We start from the raw sequence: 18477 nt of genomic DNA on the forward strand, positions 1-18477 counted from the left end.
ATATGGTGTCTGTCTTTATGATACAATGACAGGGTCAAAATGAAAAGTGGAAACAAGGGAGAGCGTTGTCATGTGAATGTGCTTGTGTTACTTATTTATTTATTAGGTGTTGTTGTTGTATCCAAGTTATTTGGGACACAACAGACACTTCACCTTTTAAAATACCAGAAATAAGAAGAAAGACATTAGAACAAGTAATACCTTGTGTTGCCGCGTTTATTTATATTACACTAGTTATTATTACAATGTAAATACATTATTTGGTGAGATCAGCTCAAAGTGTTCCCAGACAGGGGAAAATCTCCTTTTTCTTGCTGGTTCCATCGCAAAAAAAAGAAGCTTGAATAGATCGCTAACAAACTCGCAAAGTCCCAAGTCCACAAAATGTGAGGGGGAATCCATTGCATTTTGCTGGCCCTTATATTTCAAATAGACCGCCAAACCGCGAACCACTTCCTGAAGCAGTCACGTGGTACAGGCGGCTCGCGAGGCTTCAAACGTCATCACATACGTCACCGACACAAGCCTCGATACGCGCTTCACAGAAATCATCCCGGATTACTCGACACACGCTTCGAAGCCTCGATACGGGAGGACTATGGAACGCGAACGGGGCCAATAGTGTATTTACGAAACGCGTGAAATTTGACCGCGTCAACACGCGCTGTTTGTTCGCGTTAACGCGTCAAAGAGCACAGTAGCCAATGAAATTGCTGTATTTGAGACTATATTTGCATATGGTACGTATGTCTCTGATTGGTATGTACGTATACAAACATCAGAAGTCATGTTTATTAATGAATGATGTCGTAATGGTACACGTATGCAAACATCAGACGTTATAATTGTTCATGAGGGATAATGCATTGGTACGTAGTGTGTGATGTCAGCCTTATGTCATGATTTGTCATGCCCTTTGTCCTACGTTCTTTTCTTTCTCAGTATGAAACGCGATCAGGTACAAAGCAAGCAGCTGAAACCATAACCATGGCTCTTAGAAATTTTTTAGCAAACTGCCAAATAACTTTTTCAGACTGCGTGGAGCTGGAAGGTTTTTTTGTATTTAAGTGAAATAATGTGAAAATGTTTATTTACTATTAAAATGATTGATTAAATCCAGCAATTTAGGTAAATAAACTAATATGATGATATATATATATTTTAAACATAATTCCTTGATATAAAAGTTCTGGGGAAACAGGAAATGTTTAAAGGTTAAATATTAACCCTCTACTCCACAGCATTGCCTGCAGGCAACAGAAAGTTTTCTTAAGCCCTACAGTATGTTTAGTACATTTTTCTTTAAAAGATTGCAACCAATTAGAATGTTTGAAAAAGCAGGAGCATAGTGTGAGAAGAAAGCAAGATTATTTGCTTTAGTAATCTTATTTAAATTGACATGACATGTATATAAAAAATATTTGTGTGTGTATGAAGGAGAAGCCATTTGGCAGGTTTTACAAAATTGTTTACATTGTTTACAAAATATTTTTTTCTTTTTGTTGACTCAGGGAAACGTTGTGCGATAAGGGTACTTTTCAAGGATGTATTGTACAATACCTCACAATGGCAAATAATGTGTTACAAGAAGGGAAGATGCAGGGTTCCTGTGTGCACAGGAACACCCAAAGTCACCAAAGGGACTCCAATGTGCAGCATCCACCTGTATGATGCGACGTCAGCCATATTGTGCCAGAACACCCACCACACACCAGCTTACTGATGGCTCGCAGTCTCCGCTCTAATTCATCCCAAAGGTGTTCTATCGGGTCAAGGTCAGGACAGGTGCATGCAGTCATGTTAGAACAGAAATGGCCATCTCTGTTCCCACAAAGTTGGGAGCATGAAATTGTCCAAAATGTCTTAAAAATAATAAAAAATAATTTAATAATATAATTATAATAATAGTAAAAATAATTCTTTCTTTCTCAAAACTGAGTTTGGATTTCTAAGTGATCAATTTATGTACAAGTGTTTTCCCACATGCTCATTGCCTAGGTCATCAGAAAATTAATGTGGCATTTAAATGGCAGTGTTTCCCAAATTAAACACAAGAGCTGTTAGTTTTGAATGATGTGAAACTCTACTGATAGAGTTTTGCAAAAGTTTGTTTTTCAAATGCAAACTCAGTGCAAAGCAATAATGTCCTTGTATTTTTGCAGACTTGGTCTAAAGATTGGGTATATGAGTGAATGGTTTCACCGAGTGATCCTCAAATTCCACTTTTAGCATCTTAGCAATTTGAAAAAACTGTAAAACAAACTGTGACAGATGTCAGCCTATATGGAATGAACCAAGAAAATCTTAAAATTGCATGGAACTGAGAAGCATGAACTGGAAGGAACAAAAACAGACTGCAATTAAAAAAAAACAAGAGACAATTATTTTAATGCAAGCAAAAAAAATAAATGTGCACACATCACCTTTGGAATAAAAGAAAAGAAATCTGGAAATCTGTTTGTTAGTAATCTGTACTGAATTACAACATGAATTACATGAATTAAACATTAATTAAACTCCTGTCTTAATATAAACCCTGTCTGGGAAACCACCCCTCAATATTCTTATAAGTTATTCTTATAACTTATGGATCCCTAAAGACAAGTTTATGGGTAAATAACATATTAATAATAAAAGTATAATGCATATCAAAACACATGTTAAATATAATGTAGTAATTTTATTGTAGCACTCATCAGCCTGCAGCAGCCAAGATGATGTTCTGCAATACAGACAACAGCAGAAACTCTACAACCAATTAAACACCAAATTACAAAACATTATTAGGCTATGTGAAAGTGAATAAATGTGTGTGTGTGTGTGTGTGTGTGTGTGTATTTAGTTATAAATGTGTGCTGTATAAGTTAGCCTATAATACTTTTGGAAATTATAACTTAAAACAAAAACAAATAATAACCCATAAAGATACATTATAATAATTGTATTATATGGATCATTAGCAATTACTTAATATACATTTTAACATTACTTTACTCTAGCACAGCAGTCAGTAAAACAATGCCACAATAAACTGAATGATTAATATGTAGGAAGGCTACATCTTAAGGTAAGTCTGTTTTTCTAAAATATTACACTTCAATACGTACAGAATGTGCGCGTTAAGAAACACGTTGAAATTGGTCGTCTCAACATGGTAAAACTGTGCGTCTTTACACGCACTAAACTAACGCGACGAAAACTGACGCCTTAACACGACCAGAATGAGCGTGTCTACACGTTCAAAAGAAACACGTAAAAAATTGCCGCGTTAACGCGAACAAACAGCGCGTGTTGACGCGGTCAAATTTCACGCGTTTCGTAAATAGACTATTGGCCCCGTTCGCGTTCCATAGTGGACACATCACTACATTAAACCACCGGGATCGTTGAAGTTGAGTGGAAATGTTGATGCACATTGGAGGACTTTCAAACAGCAGTTCGAGTTGTATGTTGTTGCTATCGGACAAAAAACGGCTGTGGATGAAAGAAAGATTTCCCTGTTACCACTGCTGGAGCTGATGCCGTGGAGGTCTATAACACCTTTCATTTTGATGAAGAGGCAGACAAGACGAAACTGGATAAGGTACTGAAAAAATTTGATGCTCATTGTTTGTCAAGGAAGAACGAGACATATGAACGATATGTATTCAGAACACGCGTGCAACATGAAGGAGAGGCTTTTGATTACTTTCTGACCGATCTCAAGATAAAGGCAAAGACTTGTAATTTTAATGAATTGAGAGATTCAATGATTCGTGATCAGATTGTTTTTGGTATCTATGAGAAGAAACCGAGAGAAAGATTGTTACGAGAATCAGAACTCACCTTGGATTATGCTGTCAAATTGTGTCAGTCCAGTGAAGTAGCGAGACAACAAGTGAAGCAGTTTGATGGGACTAATGCCGCCACTATGTCATTTCTGAGTGCAGAAATTGACGCCATTTCATTCAGTGGCAAGAGAAGAGGCAACTCTAGAAGTTTCAGAGAAAATGACTATGAAACATTCTCATGCAAGCGCTGTGGGACCAAACATAAGTTCAGACAGTGTCCAGCTTTCGGTAAAAGATGTTCTCAGTGTAATGGCCCCAACCACTTTGCAAAAATGTGTTTTTCAAAAGACATGAAGCGGGAAAATAAAGTGCATGTAGTGGAGGAGGCACATGACAGTGATTTGAGTGACTCATTTTATGTGAACATGATTTCTGAAGAGAAAGTAAATCAGGATGCTGCAACATGTGTATTAAGTGAGGATTCAGTCAAGTCTTCGATGTGGATTGTTCCTCTTGTGGCTAATGGGACCGTAGTGCCTTTTAAATTAGATACAGGTGCAAAAGTTAATTTAATTAACATCAGAGATGTGAAAGCATTGAAAGAAAAACCTCTAATTAAAAAACGTACTGTTCCCCTCAAAGCCTATAATGGACAACCAATTGAAACACGAGGAGTATGCAGATTAAAAATACAAGTAAAAGGAAAGATGAAAAGTTTGATGTTTGTTGTAGTTCCCAATGGTCATGAATCTCTGTTAGGAGATAAAGCGTGTGAAGACCTTCAGTTGGTTAAAAGAGTGTATCAAGTCAACAAGGAAGCTGTAGTCTTACAGACTGTCTGTGACAATATAACTGACATTGTCAAACAATTTTCTGATGTTTTTGAAGGTCAAGGCACATTGCCTTTTACCTATAAAATACAACTGAAAGATGATGCTTCTCCCATTATACATGCTCCTCGGCGGGTCCCTGCACCTCTGCGTGAGCCCTTGAAACAGGAATTGGATCGCATGACCCAAACAGGAGTTATACAACGGATTGAACAACCTACAGATTGGGTAAATTCTATAACTTGTGTGAAGAAGCCTAATGGTAACTTAAGAGTGTGCTTAGATCCTAAAGACCTCAATGATAGCATCAAAAGAGAACATTACCAGATACCCACCCGAGAAGAGATCATTAGTGACATGTCAGGAGCTAAGTTTTTTAGCAAATTAGATGCATCTCAAGGATTCTGGCAGATTCGATTGGATTCTGAGAGTAGCAAGTATTGTACATTTAATACTCCCTTTGGAAGATATTGTTTTCTTCGACTTCCTTTTGGAATCAAGTCAGCTCCCGAGATTTTTCACCGAGCCATGGAAACCCTTATTGAAGGTCTAGAGGGTGTTCGTGTATATATCGATGATATTGTGGTGTGGGGGTCCACCCTTCAACAACATAATCAGCGACTAGTAAAAGTGATGGAAAGAGTTCGAGCACATGATTTAAAGCTCAATCAGAAAAAGTGTCAATTTGTATGGCGGGCCGGAAGGTCCAAAAATAGGACTAATGATTTGTCGTAGGAAGTCACTATACTATAGCCACTAGCTACTGACTTTCCCACTGATAGGCCAGCGGTGGATCTGTATACGTACCCTCCTCACACAGCGAGCGACTCACTCTCCTCACACAGCGGGCGACCCATTCTCCTCAGCGAGCGACTCATGTTCCTCACACAGCGGGCGACTCATGTTCCTCAGCAAGCGACTCACTCTCCTCACACAGCGGGCGACTCACGTTCCTCAGCGAGCGACTCACTCTCCTCACACAGCGGGCGACCCATTCTCCTCAGCGAGCGACTCACTCTCCTCACACAGCGGGCGACTCATTCTCCTCAGCGAGCGACTCATTCTCCTCAGCGAGCGACTCATTCTCCTCAGCGAGCGACTCATTCTCCTCAGCGAGCGACTCATTCTCCTCAGCGAGCGACTCCCTTTCCTCAGCGAGCGACTCCCTTTCCTCACACAGCGGGCGACTCACTTTCCTCACACAGCGAGCGACTCACTCTCCTTACGCAGAGAGTCATGTACATTGGCCTAATATTATAATAAAATCATTCCCTTTGCAAATACTGTGGTGGTGCAATAACTAAATACTTCAGTAAAGTGTTTAATTTGTGTTTTGTAAATGTAAATTTATTTTGAACCAGTATAAAGTCGTTATTTATAATAATTGTTTTAGGAAACACATACCTCCCGAACCTTGCCGTAAGAAATTATCAATTAACAATTATTATTGTGCAGTATACATAGAGAAGATGACTGGGAATCTTCTAATTAACGTTATACTGAACAATAATAATTGTAAATTAATAATAATTATATATATATATATATATATTATTTTTTTAAATTTTTTTTATTAATTGTGCAGTATACATAGATGACTGGGAATCTTCTATGTAACGTTATATTGAACAATAATAATTGTTAATTAATAATAATAATTTATATAGGCCCTATATATATATATATATATATATATATATATATATATATATATACACACACATACATACATGCATGCATACATATACATACATACAACAATAGATGGCGATGTGCGAGTCGGCAAAAACAAAATTGCAAGAGAAGAATCAGCCCGCCACCACACACTGCACGAGCAGACGACGCTAGTGAGAACGACGCGTGAAAACATTTTGTGTTTTCGATGAGAAAGTGGTTGAGGTAAGTATTATAATATTATGAGGAAATGTATATCATAGTGTGATAGTCATTTGTGGGATTGTGAGTATTTTTACCCGACCTGTCTAGCACTGCGTTTTGCACGCGGCTCTGTTAAATGAGATTTATAATTTTACCTTAATCAATATGTCAGAGAAGTGCAAGATGCACCCAAATGTTTATTAAGTGCGAATATTGATTCAGTATACAACTCTCAACTCAAACGGCCCCGGCTAAAATGCCCCATGCTGATTGCTCTCTAAAACCGCCATGTTTTCAAGTTTGATTTTAACGTGACAAAGCGGTGATATCTAAATGGTTGAGTTGTTTACTTACTATAAATAGTCTTCCCATTAACGGGGAGGGTTGGTTAAGTAAATTAGCCTTATAACTAATTAGTTATAGTATTAGTAATTAGTCATTAATAGTAATAGCCCTCTGGGCTTCTCGAGGAGATGATTCTGATATGTTAAAGGGTCGTAAATAAATAGTCACACTTATCCCGGTCAAAAATGACCGACCATAGGAAATTAATGGGAAATACAAAAAAGCTCTCGCGGTACTTTCCGTCGGTCTGTGCAGCGCCTGTACAAGCCGAATAAGCCTATGGTGTCATTTTTTTATTTGATTAATGATATCATCGTCTTTCCTGAAGTAAATTTAATAAATTATATAGCATATTATGCATACAGCATGCTTCCTTCGGATGAGACGTAACCGAGGTCCTGACTCTCTGTGGTCATTACAAATCCTCTTGAAAAGAGTAGGGGTGTAACTGCCCTGGCCAAATTCCCTCCATTGGCCATTGTTGCCAATTATGGCCTTTTAATAATCCCCATCCACTGAATTGGCTCTATCACTCTCTCTCCTCTCCACCCATAGCTGATGTCCACTCAAACCATCCTCCAATATGTTGTTATTTTACCAGGATTGATCTTCAGGTAGAGCATAAGCATGTAGTGGTGGTGTTGAGGAGAGATCCCCTGATATGATTGTAAAGCGCTTTGGGTGTACAGTAGTACATATGAAAGCGCTATGTAAATGCCTCATTCATTCATTCATTCTTTCATTATTTCATATTCTGTGATAAACCTAAGCACATCCTAATTTTCAAATTTTGACTCCCTCTTTCTTATTCCTTGTAGGTTTATCTAACGGCTCAAAAAATGGCAGCTAATTCGAAGTAAGTATCTACACAAATACATTTTTACTTTGGCTGCACAATGCACTTGCACAACTACTTCCGCATCTCAGAAGTTTCCGGTAACACCGTGCAGCGCACCTACCTACATACATGAGAAGGCATATTATCACTACATTTAATGGCTGCACAATTGATTAAAACAATGAATCATGATGTCTACATTAATTATCTTGAGCCTGCTGAAATGTTCCTATAAATATATTTTATTTCAAAATAGGCTAAATATATTTTGCTACCCATTAACCTACAGAAGTCCTATATGCTCGTCTTCTCATTAACAGTGTTTTTCTCTCACTGATATTTCATACCTGTTGAGTTTACATCCGTTTACATTAGATTATACTGAGTACATGAATTAAAAATGATTGCTTGTGTGCGCTGGTGCTTTTAGTCCTGTCTTTTAAAATAGTTGAACAAATGAATGCTCAGTAGGTGCCTGTAACAATGTTAAATAGGCTATGCTATTTAATTCATCTTAAACAGTAATGCACACAGTGTAGAAGAGAAAAACAGTGAACTACTTTGAATATTAAGCGTTTTGGGCATAAACATGTAAATAGTAAAAAAACTGACAATAAAAATTAATCACCATTCTGTGTCATTTTTCATTCAAATAAATAGGCTATATGTTCGTAGCTACTGATGTTATTCGTCTGTTCTCATACACTAGCGGTCGCGGTCACTAGCTTAGACGAGCATTGACACCCTGTGGTGAAATAATGGCGTATTTTTAACAGCCGCTGCTTTCTCAGATCGGCTTGGGTTGGATTAAAACTTTTGATAACATTTAGAATTTTTTCTAAATAACACTTTTTAGCATAACAAAACTATGAAAGCTGTAGCTCCAATTTGGCTGAGGACAAGGACATGGACAGGATTGGAAATTTCAAAAGTGTTTTTTAATAAAGAAAAAAAAATCTGAGAACCTAATGAATGACATATTCCTTTACAGAACAACTCACAGAAATCAACCATGAGCCAGTTTTAGAAATTGGATGAAATACTTTTTTATGCAAATGTCAACAATCAACTTCAGATTTCTATTACAAATATTTTTTGAACAAATTTTAAAGTTTAAATCCTCTAGTTTTGCTTCTCAATATATAGCTAGCAGGTAACTAATTCACATGTCTTTGTCCAAAAAAAAATGTAAATTTACATTTGCTGTTTAACTTTACTGCAGGACTGGACTGTCTCAAGACGTTGCAGCCCACATTGCAGAATTCCTCATATCTTTAGGGCAGAGAATTGCAGGCCCTGTTTCAGACGATGATGTGGATAGTATACTCTACCAAATAGAGAATGTGGTCAGTCTACTTGGGAAATGTGCTGACCGTTCATCATTTGGAAACTTAGACAATGTTTTGGAGAAGTTACAGGAGGCTTACGAGCTACTTGCATCAACAAGGGATACAACAAGTCATGGTTACAAAGCTCTAGTTCTTAAACAAACTGGTGAGAAGGGACGGCCTGCCTTTAACATCACCATGGATCAGCTTGAATACCTCCTTGAGCTAGACTTTACTGTTCCTGAGATATCCCGTCTGTTGCATGTGAGTTTAAGCACGGTGAAGAGAAGATTGAAGGAATATGGGCTTTCTGTGAAGCAAACATACAGCCAGATTTCTGCTGAAGACTTGAGAAAAGTTGTTAGCGACTTCATTCAACGTTGTCCAAATTCAGGATATGCCATGGTATTTGGATATCTTAAGAGTACAGGCATTAAGTAAGAGATTCTGTGTTTTTTAGCTTTGATATATTGAACTAATATATTTGGATAGTGTAGTTCTTTGTCCTTACAGCCATTATCATTATGCCCACAAGTTATTAACATTTCCTAATGAATTAAGGCCAATTCACACCACACAGACAGATGCCAACAAACAAGTTTGATGTTGGATTTAAAATTTTATGAAAAAAAACTGTCATGTTCACACTGTCCCAACAAACTTCGAGTCAGAGATCGTCAAGTCTGACTGTAGGGAATCAATGGATGATCCTGTAAACGGAATCAAAATTTTACTATTCCTAATGTCGAGTAAAACTAGAGAGGCTGTGTGTTTCAGCACCTTCAGATGGTGACACCAATCATTCAAAGGCTAAATACAAATTTCAGAGATGCCATTTCACCCGGTGAACGCCTAATGATAACTCTTCGCTTCTTGGCAACTGGTAATAGGATATGTTATAATGTATTCGTGTAATGATGTCTTACAAACCATGTGAGCAAACTAAAGGTGATGGAGAAACTATTCAATTAATAAGTTAAATGGATAGTTCACCAAAAAATAAAAATTAGCCCATGATTTACTCACACTGAAGTCATCCTAGGTGTATATGATATTCTTCTTTCAGACACAATCATAGTTATATTAAAAAAATGTCCTGTCTCTTACAAGGTTGATAATGGCAGTGAATGGCTGGATGACTTAGGAAGTCCTTTAAAGTGCATCTATTCCAATGTAATGGGTGTTCACATGTTACTTTGACATACCCTAATTTTTTTTTTTTTTTTTTAACTTTCTCCCTATTGTTCCATGGACCCCCTAACCCTTCCCATTCCAGGCTGCAGTTTTTAAATTGGTTTAAGAGAATGTATAGAGAACTGAAGCCTACAGAACACTATACTTTGTTATCCTGACACATTTTGTTATTAAAAAGTGAAGGTAAAGATTAAATTACAGTACAAACTTGAAGTGCTGATGCTAACAGTTGTCCTCTCCACTCTTATAGAGTTACACAATCTACAGTTCGGGAAACTCTGAAGGCTGTGGATCCAGTGGGCACCCTACTGCGTGGATTGCACCTTAATTTCGTTCAGAGAACGGTATATTCAGTTCCTTCACCTTTGTCTCTTTGGCACATTGATGGAAACCACAGACTGATCAAGTAAGTAGACATTTTTACTAAAAAAATAATTTCAACTGCGTGTTTACAGTATTTACAGTGCCTTTGAACTTTGAATTTGGTGCCCGACATGTAATTTTTATAATTGTACATAGAAAGTGTGCTCAACAGTTAAAACTGTGCTTCCAATAAGGTGGCGCATCGTCATACACGGGGGTATAGATGGATTCAGCCGTAAAATAATGTATTTGAAGGCTTCCACCAACAACCAGGCCGCAGCAGTTTTGGAGGCATTTTTGGAAGCTGTTGAGCAGTTTGGTTTGCCAAGCAGAGTGAGGAGTGATAAGGGTGGTGAGAATGTTGATGTGGCAAGATTTATGTTGGAGCATCCTCTTCGTGAACCAGGTAACATGCATTTTGCCTCTCAATTTATACAATGGGGGTAATGGAAAGGGAAAAGCTGGCCCCAAAAAAAGGCTGAGGACCACTGAGAAAAGTTTACAATGACGTTGGAAGATGTTTGTAGCCAAATGTTCATCTGGTAGTGTGCATATTTATACACGCTATTAGACCATTTCTTGTTGTAATATGGACTGTTTGTTTTCTTTATTCCTTCTGTTTACAACTTAGAGAAGACCAGCTATATTACTGGAAGAAGTGTCCACAACCAAAGAATTGAGCGTCTGTGGCGGGATGTCTGGTGTGCGGTCACATCAAATTATTATGCAGCTTTCCAGTATCTGCAGGATATTGGAGCACTGGACCCAGACAATGAAAAACACCTAATCTGTCTACACTATGTCATGGTGCCTAGACTGAATATGGACCTTGACCTGTTCAGACAGGTGTGTATGGGGTCAGAATTGTTGCAATATTCTAAATAAGTAGATTAAGATCCACAAATAAATTTAAAGAGTTTCACAAAAATTAAATCATATTCACAAATAAATAAAATGAGATTTATTAGGCCCATTAAATTGGTACAGAAAAAGATGTTTGGATTTCGTTTAGAATTAGACCATTAGACTATCTATCAAGCCAAGCCACAGTATTTTATGAGCCTTTGAAAATGCCAGTAGAAAGCGAGGAACAACGCGAGAGGGCTTTACTGATCATGATGCTCGGGATCTGTGATAAATTTGTGTATAATCCTGAGTTTATATTTTCATCGAAATCAGTGAATCAAGATAATGAAGCCTTAAACTACAATAGTCTTTTTGGAAACAGGGTGTTTTAACCACACAAACAACAGCTCAGCTAAGTTTGAACAAAGTGTCCATAGATTTCAGCTCCTTTTAGGGGTACAAAAGGAATCTGTTCCCACCCTGAGTGTAAGCCTACTGAGGCGTATTGCATTCACTTGAAGAAAAAAATCTACTCTGTTTTTCTGAATTAACGAGTTAATTATCTCAGAATTATGAGATATATATTTCTTGAAAAACATTTTTTTCACTCTGTTTTTATGAATTAATATCTCATAATTCTGAGATAATTAACTCGTTAATTCATAAAAACAGAGTGAAATTTTTTTTTTCAAGAAATATGAGTTACTCATAATTTGAGAAGTCATTAATTCAGAAAAACAGCAAAAAAATTTCATGGAAAAAAAGTTCTCTCGTAATTCTGAGATAATTAACTCGTTAATTCAGAAAAACAGAGTAGATTTTGTTTCCTCAAGTGAATGCAATACGCTTCCGTATAAGCCTAATTTGTTGTAGCAAAAACCTGCTACGGCTGGTCAGCTCAATGTGGCCTTTATTTGATTGGCTTGAGTAAATGGTGGGTGGAGTCCACTTATTTGTGGAGTTGTCTGCACTTTGACTTGAAGTGTTTTAAAATCCACAGATGCATGCGTGGATTTGCAAATGAATGGCAGCCAGAGTTGTGTTTGTGACATAAAACGAGATTTGAAAATAAAAACAAATATTTATAAATAGGTTTTATTTATTTATGAATTTGATCCTTTTTTTTGTGAATCTCTTTCCATTTATTTGTGACAATTCTCACCCTATAGGTGTGGGACCGACATCCCCTCTCATCAGAAGGCAACAAATCTCCGCAACAGTTGTGGGTTTCAGGTCAACTGTTGAATACAGATGCTCCAGCTGATCCAGTAAGTTGGATGAAAACAACATTAGATAATTAGGCAGGTTTTGGATTAGTGTGACCACCTGGTTATTGTTCTGTTGCAGGACAGTAGATGTGATTTTTGTGACATGTGAGATCAATTTACTACTATTATACTATGTAAATATGGATTTGCGTTATTTGAAAAGCTTATTTTCCACCCTGTTGGATGATAACGTTTTAAATCGCAAAAATAATCTCAATTAATTGTGACTGGCACTCAATGCTTTGTTACTGAACAAACAGTAAGTAGTAAAGTAGTAAATAGTAATTTGAAATAATTTAATAACATTGTTAAATGCAATTTATCCTCAGCAAAAATAAATCTCCATGTTAAAATAAACTAAAATAAACCCTTAAAGGGACAGTTCACCCAAAGATGAATATTGTCATAATTTACTCACACCTCATGTTATTTCAAACCTGTATGACTTTTTGTCTTCTGTTGAACATAGAAGAAAATATGTAGAAAAATGTTAGTAACCTAACAGTTTTGCTTACCATGAACTTAAAATGTTTGGGCAAATAAAACATAATATATCTTGTATTCCACAGAAGAAAGGAAGTCATGCGTTCGGAGACGTGAGTGAAGCATGTCAGATTTTTGGGTGAACTAACCTTTTAGAACTATGTCCTGGTTAGGGTTTAGGGTTAGTGATGTCACTAACACGGGAGGAATGTTGTGTAGTCCCTACCAGCCATTTGTTGTAGTCCTTTTCTTAAAAGCAAATATCTTCCTTTGCTTTGAACTTTGAGCATTGTAACTTTGCAGATGTTGTTTATGCTCAAACAGCAACATTTCACACTAACTAAAGTTAGAAAAGTGAAATCACAATCAACCACCCCTTTAACAAACTGAAACCATCACACTTAAAAAAAAAAAAAAAAAAAGTAACTTTATTGTTTTTTTTTTATTTTTTATATCTTATGATACAGATAATTCTGGTCCTTGATATTGATTGGCTGATCTGTGATCGAAGCCATTGAGCCATCAGTCACACCTGTGACAATTAAATCAGCATACTGTGCCACTGTGTTGCTTGGCAACCATTCTAAATGCTGCTGAATATCTAAATTACATAGAAGAATTATTAGTTATTAATAAATTACAGTTTGTTTGCTTTGTGTTTATTTTATGGAAACTTGCATTTTATTTTGGAACTGCTAAGGGGGTTTAGGTACTCTGCACTACGGTGTGCCTGAGAACATCCTTTAGCTTTAAAATATCTGTAAATGACAGCAGCATATGTGTATATATATATATATATATATATATTTATTTTTGTGTGTAATGATTTGGTTCCTTTTTAACAGTAGTTATTCCAAACTAAACTCCATCCTTCCCTCCCCTTATTTTATTTGGTTGTAACAGATGGATTTCACTAACTTTGGAGTGGACTGGGATGGTCCTGTTCCTGCAATGGATTGTGGTGTTGTTGCAGTTCCTGAGGCCCCCGCATCCCTTCAGGAGGTTGTACTGGAAGAAGTCACCCACCACATCCATCCCCTAATGTCAAGTCAATGTTTTGGCTTAGATCTATACTTCGAGGCACTAAGATTGAGTGAAATGGTCACTATTTAGGGGCCCAAGCTGTGTAGGTGAGCATTATGCAAATGCAATAAGTTGTGATGTGTGAACCTCACGAAAATAGATTTGAAGTCCAAAGACTTTTGAGCGGTTCAGAGTCGACTTTGAATAAACTATTTATGAAGCACTTTTAGCTTTACAACTTTGCATACTGTGTTCATTCACATACAGCTACGTTACACACTGCATGAATGGTATTTTTCAAAAATCCATAATAGGGGCACTTTAATTGATAATTACAAATTAAATAGAAAAATATTTTGTATCTCAATACGAATTCATGTAAGGACTGCTGCTGGCAGCTGCTCTAACTCAAAATGGAGACAAGTTCTCTTTATTTTGGGCTATTTGCTCTGTGTAAACCATCCCCAAAGTTTAACTTGCAGACACGAAGTTAAATGAATGTTTAAACTCAAGTACTCATTATGTATTACTTTTTAAGTTAATTTCCATAAATATAACTTCATGGGGCATTCATGTTGAATGGTTTTATCAAATAATTATGTTTTAAAATAATAGACAAAAACACAAACCATACAGTTAACAAATGTGATATTTACAAAAACATAATGGTGTATGTAACTTTTAAATGTGTTTTACCTATTTTGATACCAATGTGAATCAAATGGAAGTGTCACTTTTCAGATTATTCTATTTTAAGGATAATTTATAAAATCCACAAAAGCTTTACAGATCTCTATTTTAAAGTGGCTTTTTAATGCTTGTTTTGCATATAAAATTTCTTGAATATCTAAATGCCACCTCTGATGCAGATTGTTTTCTCTGCAGTGGGAAAAATATTTTTGTTGATAGTCAATTTGGTTGGTAAAAGCCATATAGTGACTTAATGTATATCATTTGACATGAAAGATGACAGTTGGGGTGAAACTGCCTTTTATAAAGGTAAAAAAAATGCAATGGGAATCATTTTAGGTTGATTCTGATCTTAATTACCATCTTTCTCTTTTTGTCTCTGTTGTGAAGCTTTCTGAAATTGTATCATTGGCCAAAGAGGCCCAGGTTGATGTCAAGTTCCAGCTGCCCATCTAATAGAACAGACCTACAAGCCACCTCACTAATCAAACCATCTTATATGATCTAAATCTAAGCCCACCATCTGAGCTAGACTTGTCTCAGACCCTCCAATAGAGTTCTACACAATTCAGTGTCCTGCTCAAGCTTCTGTAGACTGTCGTTTCTGTCTCTTGGTTGTTCTCTGTGCATTCTGTTTCATCAGTGCTTTCAGATTGTAAAAGCACACGTGTTTCTGCATGGTGCCACTTTCATTTCATCAGATCAACCTCATCCAGTGCAGAGCCCCATCAAATCATTCCACTAACATACTGTTAAGGTTTTTTTTGTTCCATTGGTTTAGATCGGCTCATTGTTACTACTGCTTTTTGTTTTGTCAATGTTATTGTTTGCTTGATATCATAAGTGGAGGATGTTTTTATGTGGGACTGTATTTATACTGTTGAAATGTATATGGAGAGATGATTCTGTTGATATATAATGTCTCTGAAACACTGGTACTATTGCCACATATATATATATATATAAATGACTTTTACAACATACATGTAACACTTTACAATTCAGTTATTGCACCACCACAGTATTTGCAAAGGGTATGATTTTATTATAATATTAGGCCAATGTACATGACTCTGCGTAGGAGAGTGAGTCGCTCGCTGTGTGAGGAAAGTGAGTCGCCCGCTGCGTAAGGAGAGTGAGTCGCTTGCTGAGGAACGTGAGTCGCCCGCTGTGTGAGGAGAGTGAGTCGCCCGCTGTGTGAGGAGAGTGAGTCGCCCGCTGTGTGAGGAGAGTGAGTCGCTTGCTGAGGAACGTGAGTCGCCCGCTGTGTGAGGAGAGTGAGTCGCTCGCTGAGGAACGTGAGTCGCCCGCTGTGTGAGGAGAGTGAGTCGCTCGCTGAGGAGAATGGGTCGCCCGCTGTGTGAGGAGAGTGAGTCGCTCGCTGAGGAGAATGGGTCGCCCGCTGTGTGAGGAGAGTGAGTCGCTTGCTGAGGAACGTGAGTCGCCCGCTGTGTGAGGAAAGTGAGTCGCCCGCTGTGTGAGGAAAGTGAGTCGCCCGCTGTGTGAGGAGAGTGAGTCGCCCGCTGTGTGAGGAGAGTGAGTCGCCCGCTGTGTGAGGAGAGTGAGTCGCCCGCTGTGTGAGGAGAGTGAGTCGCCCGCTGTGTGAGGAGAGTGAGTCGCCCGCTGTGTGAGGAGAGTGAGTCGCTTGCTGAGGAACGTGAGTCGCCCGCTGTGTGAGGAGAGTGAGTCGCTCGCTGAGGAGAATGGGTCGCCCGCTGTGTGAGGAAAGTGAGTCGCTCGCTGAGGAGAATGGGTCGCCCGCTGTGTGAGGAGAGTGAGTCGCTCGCTGAGGAACGTGAGTCGCCCGCTGTGTGAGGAAAGTGAGTCGCTCGCTGAGGAGAATGGGTCGCCCGCTGTGTGAGGAGAGTGAGTCGCTCGCTGAGGAACATGGGTCGCCCGCTGTGTGAGGAGAGTGAGTCGCCCGCTGTGTGAGGAGAGTGAGTCACCCGCTGTGTGAGGAGAGTGAGTCGCCCGCTGTGTGAGGAAAGTGAGTCGCCCGCTGTGTGAGGAAAGTGAGTCGCCCGCTGTGTGAGGAGAGTGAGTCGCTAGCTGAGGAACATGAGTCGCCCGCTGTGTGAGGAGAATGAGTCGCTAGCTGAGGAACATGAGTCGCCCGCTGTGTGAGGAACATGAGTCGCCCGCTGTGTGAGGAACATGAGTCGCCCGCTGTGTGAGGAACATGAGTCGCCCGCTGTGTGAGGAACATGAGTCGCCCGCTGTGTGAGGAACATGAGTCGCCCGCTGTGTGAGGAAAGTGAGTCGCTCGCTGTGTGAGGAGGGTACGTATACAGATCCACCGCTGGCCTATCAGTGGGAAAGTCAGTAGCTAGTGGCTATAGTATAGTGACTTCCTACGACAAATCATTAGTCCTATTTTTGGACCTTCCGGCCCGCCATAGGATGGGCAGCCATTTGAACCTCATCGCGGCAAAATGGCAGACGAACAAGGACGCTCTCACACACCCACTCAGGTAAGTTTTTTTTAATTGTTATTATTAGTATGCAATGTTTTACTTCTATCGATATTTAATCGTGTTATTTTGTGTTAAAAAAGCGCACTGTCGCATTTCTTAGCATATAGAGGCAGGCCAATGGAAACGTCTGTTAGAAAGTACAGTACGATTGGTGTAGTTGATTTTAAATTAATCAATGTATAATTACACTTCTTCACATTAAGGAAAATTGTAGCATGATCAAGAAGGGCTGTTAATATACTGATTCTGGTCACGATTAAACTGTCATGCACTTCGCTGCATAGATTCACAGCTCTCATATTTTGATAGTGTACTACACAATGTAATGTAATACACTTTATTGTTGCCGCTTTCATGTCAAACACCCGTTCACCATATCACTGCTCAGTAGCAATACTTATGGTGGAACATTATTTTTGTTTCAACATTTTATGTCAGGGGTTATGACTTTTGTTACTCCATCACAACGCATATTAACCATTTCGGGTTGCGGTACAGCTCTTCCCCGGATAGCACACACACTATGGCAAGCCGTTTTAACTTTTATTAATTTCAGGATATGAATTCTTGATATCAACAATTCAAATTTCACTAGTTAAAATGATAGTTATTGATATCAGAAATAAAATTTCCACTAGTAACAATGCTAATTCTTGATATCAACAATTACATTTTTACTAGTTAAATGCTCATTCTAGATATCAAGAATTGTATTTCAACTAATAAAAACTATAATTCTTGATATCTGTAATTGTATTTTCACTAGTGAAATGTCACCATAGGCTGCCATTCAAAATCAATTGTTGATATCAAGAATTGATTTCTTACTAGTTATAATCAGGCATGAAAACTCCTCACCTTTCGGCGAATTTCGCCGTTTTAAAAACAAAATGGGTCACCTACGTGACTTGTGCAGATCCGATGAAAAAACATTTGGGGGGTGTTGGGGTGTGTGTGATGTATCTATAGTTACCATAAACTTCGCGGCTTTAAAAACCAGTCATCATTCCTAATGCCGAAACCTGACAGCCAATCCGAGTCAGAGTACCTGCTATATCTCTATAGTTAGCATAAACTTCGCGGCTTTAAATACCAATCATCATTCCTAATGCCGACTGACAGCCAATCCGAGTCAGAGTACCTGCTA

At 38.3% G+C, this 18477-nt stretch overlaps 1 protein-coding gene across 5 annotated transcripts; it reads left to right on the plus strand.

The window, feature by feature from the left end:
- Nucleotides 1-533: 533 nt before the first annotated feature.
- Nucleotides 534-15774, plus strand: LOC127639797 (uncharacterized). 5 transcript variants are annotated; one of them, XM_052122029.1, is made up of 9 exons: nt 534-740; nt 1512-1785; nt 7642-7679; nt 8884-9426; nt 10434-10589; nt 10741-10952; nt 11178-11392; nt 12562-12660; nt 14047-14619. In XM_052122029.1, the coding sequence occupies exons 2-9, from the start codon at nt 1723-1725 to the stop codon at nt 14254-14256; spliced, it is 1536 nt and encodes a 511-aa protein (XP_051977989.1). In that variant the 5' UTR covers nt 534-740; nt 1512-1722; the 3' UTR covers nt 14257-14619. The 5 variants fall into 5 exon arrangements, with proteins under 5 accessions (XP_051977989.1, XP_051977991.1, XP_051977988.1 ...); XM_052122028.1 differs by lacking the exons at nt 534-740; nt 1512-1785 and adding exons at nt 3595-4828; nt 15247-15774 and having other exon boundaries at nt 14047-14273; XM_052122031.1 differs by lacking the exons at nt 534-740; nt 1512-1785 and adding an exon at nt 3384-3583.
- Nucleotides 15775-18477: the final 2703 nt, after the last annotated feature.

The sequence above is a fragment of the Xyrauchen texanus genome, chromosome 48 (genome assembly GCF_025860055.1).
Source record: "Xyrauchen texanus isolate HMW12.3.18 chromosome 48, RBS_HiC_50CHRs, whole genome shotgun sequence".
Classification (NCBI taxonomy): domain Eukaryota; kingdom Metazoa; phylum Chordata; class Actinopteri; order Cypriniformes; family Catostomidae; genus Xyrauchen; species Xyrauchen texanus.

Bases quoted from the DNA above. Each gene is read 5' to 3' on its own strand.
- LOC127639797 (XM_052122028.1), top strand. From the start codon at position 3,749: ATGATTCGTGATCAGATTGTTTTTGGTATCTATGAGAAGAAACCGAGA. The intron at 4,829-7,641 runs GTAAATTCTATA...TATTCCTTGTAG, and splicing joins TTGAACAACCTACAGATTGG to GTTTATCTAACGGCTCAAAA. The intron at 11,393-12,561 runs GTGTGTATGGGG...CTCACCCTATAG, and splicing joins ACCTTGACCTGTTCAGACAG to GTGTGGGACCGACATCCCCT.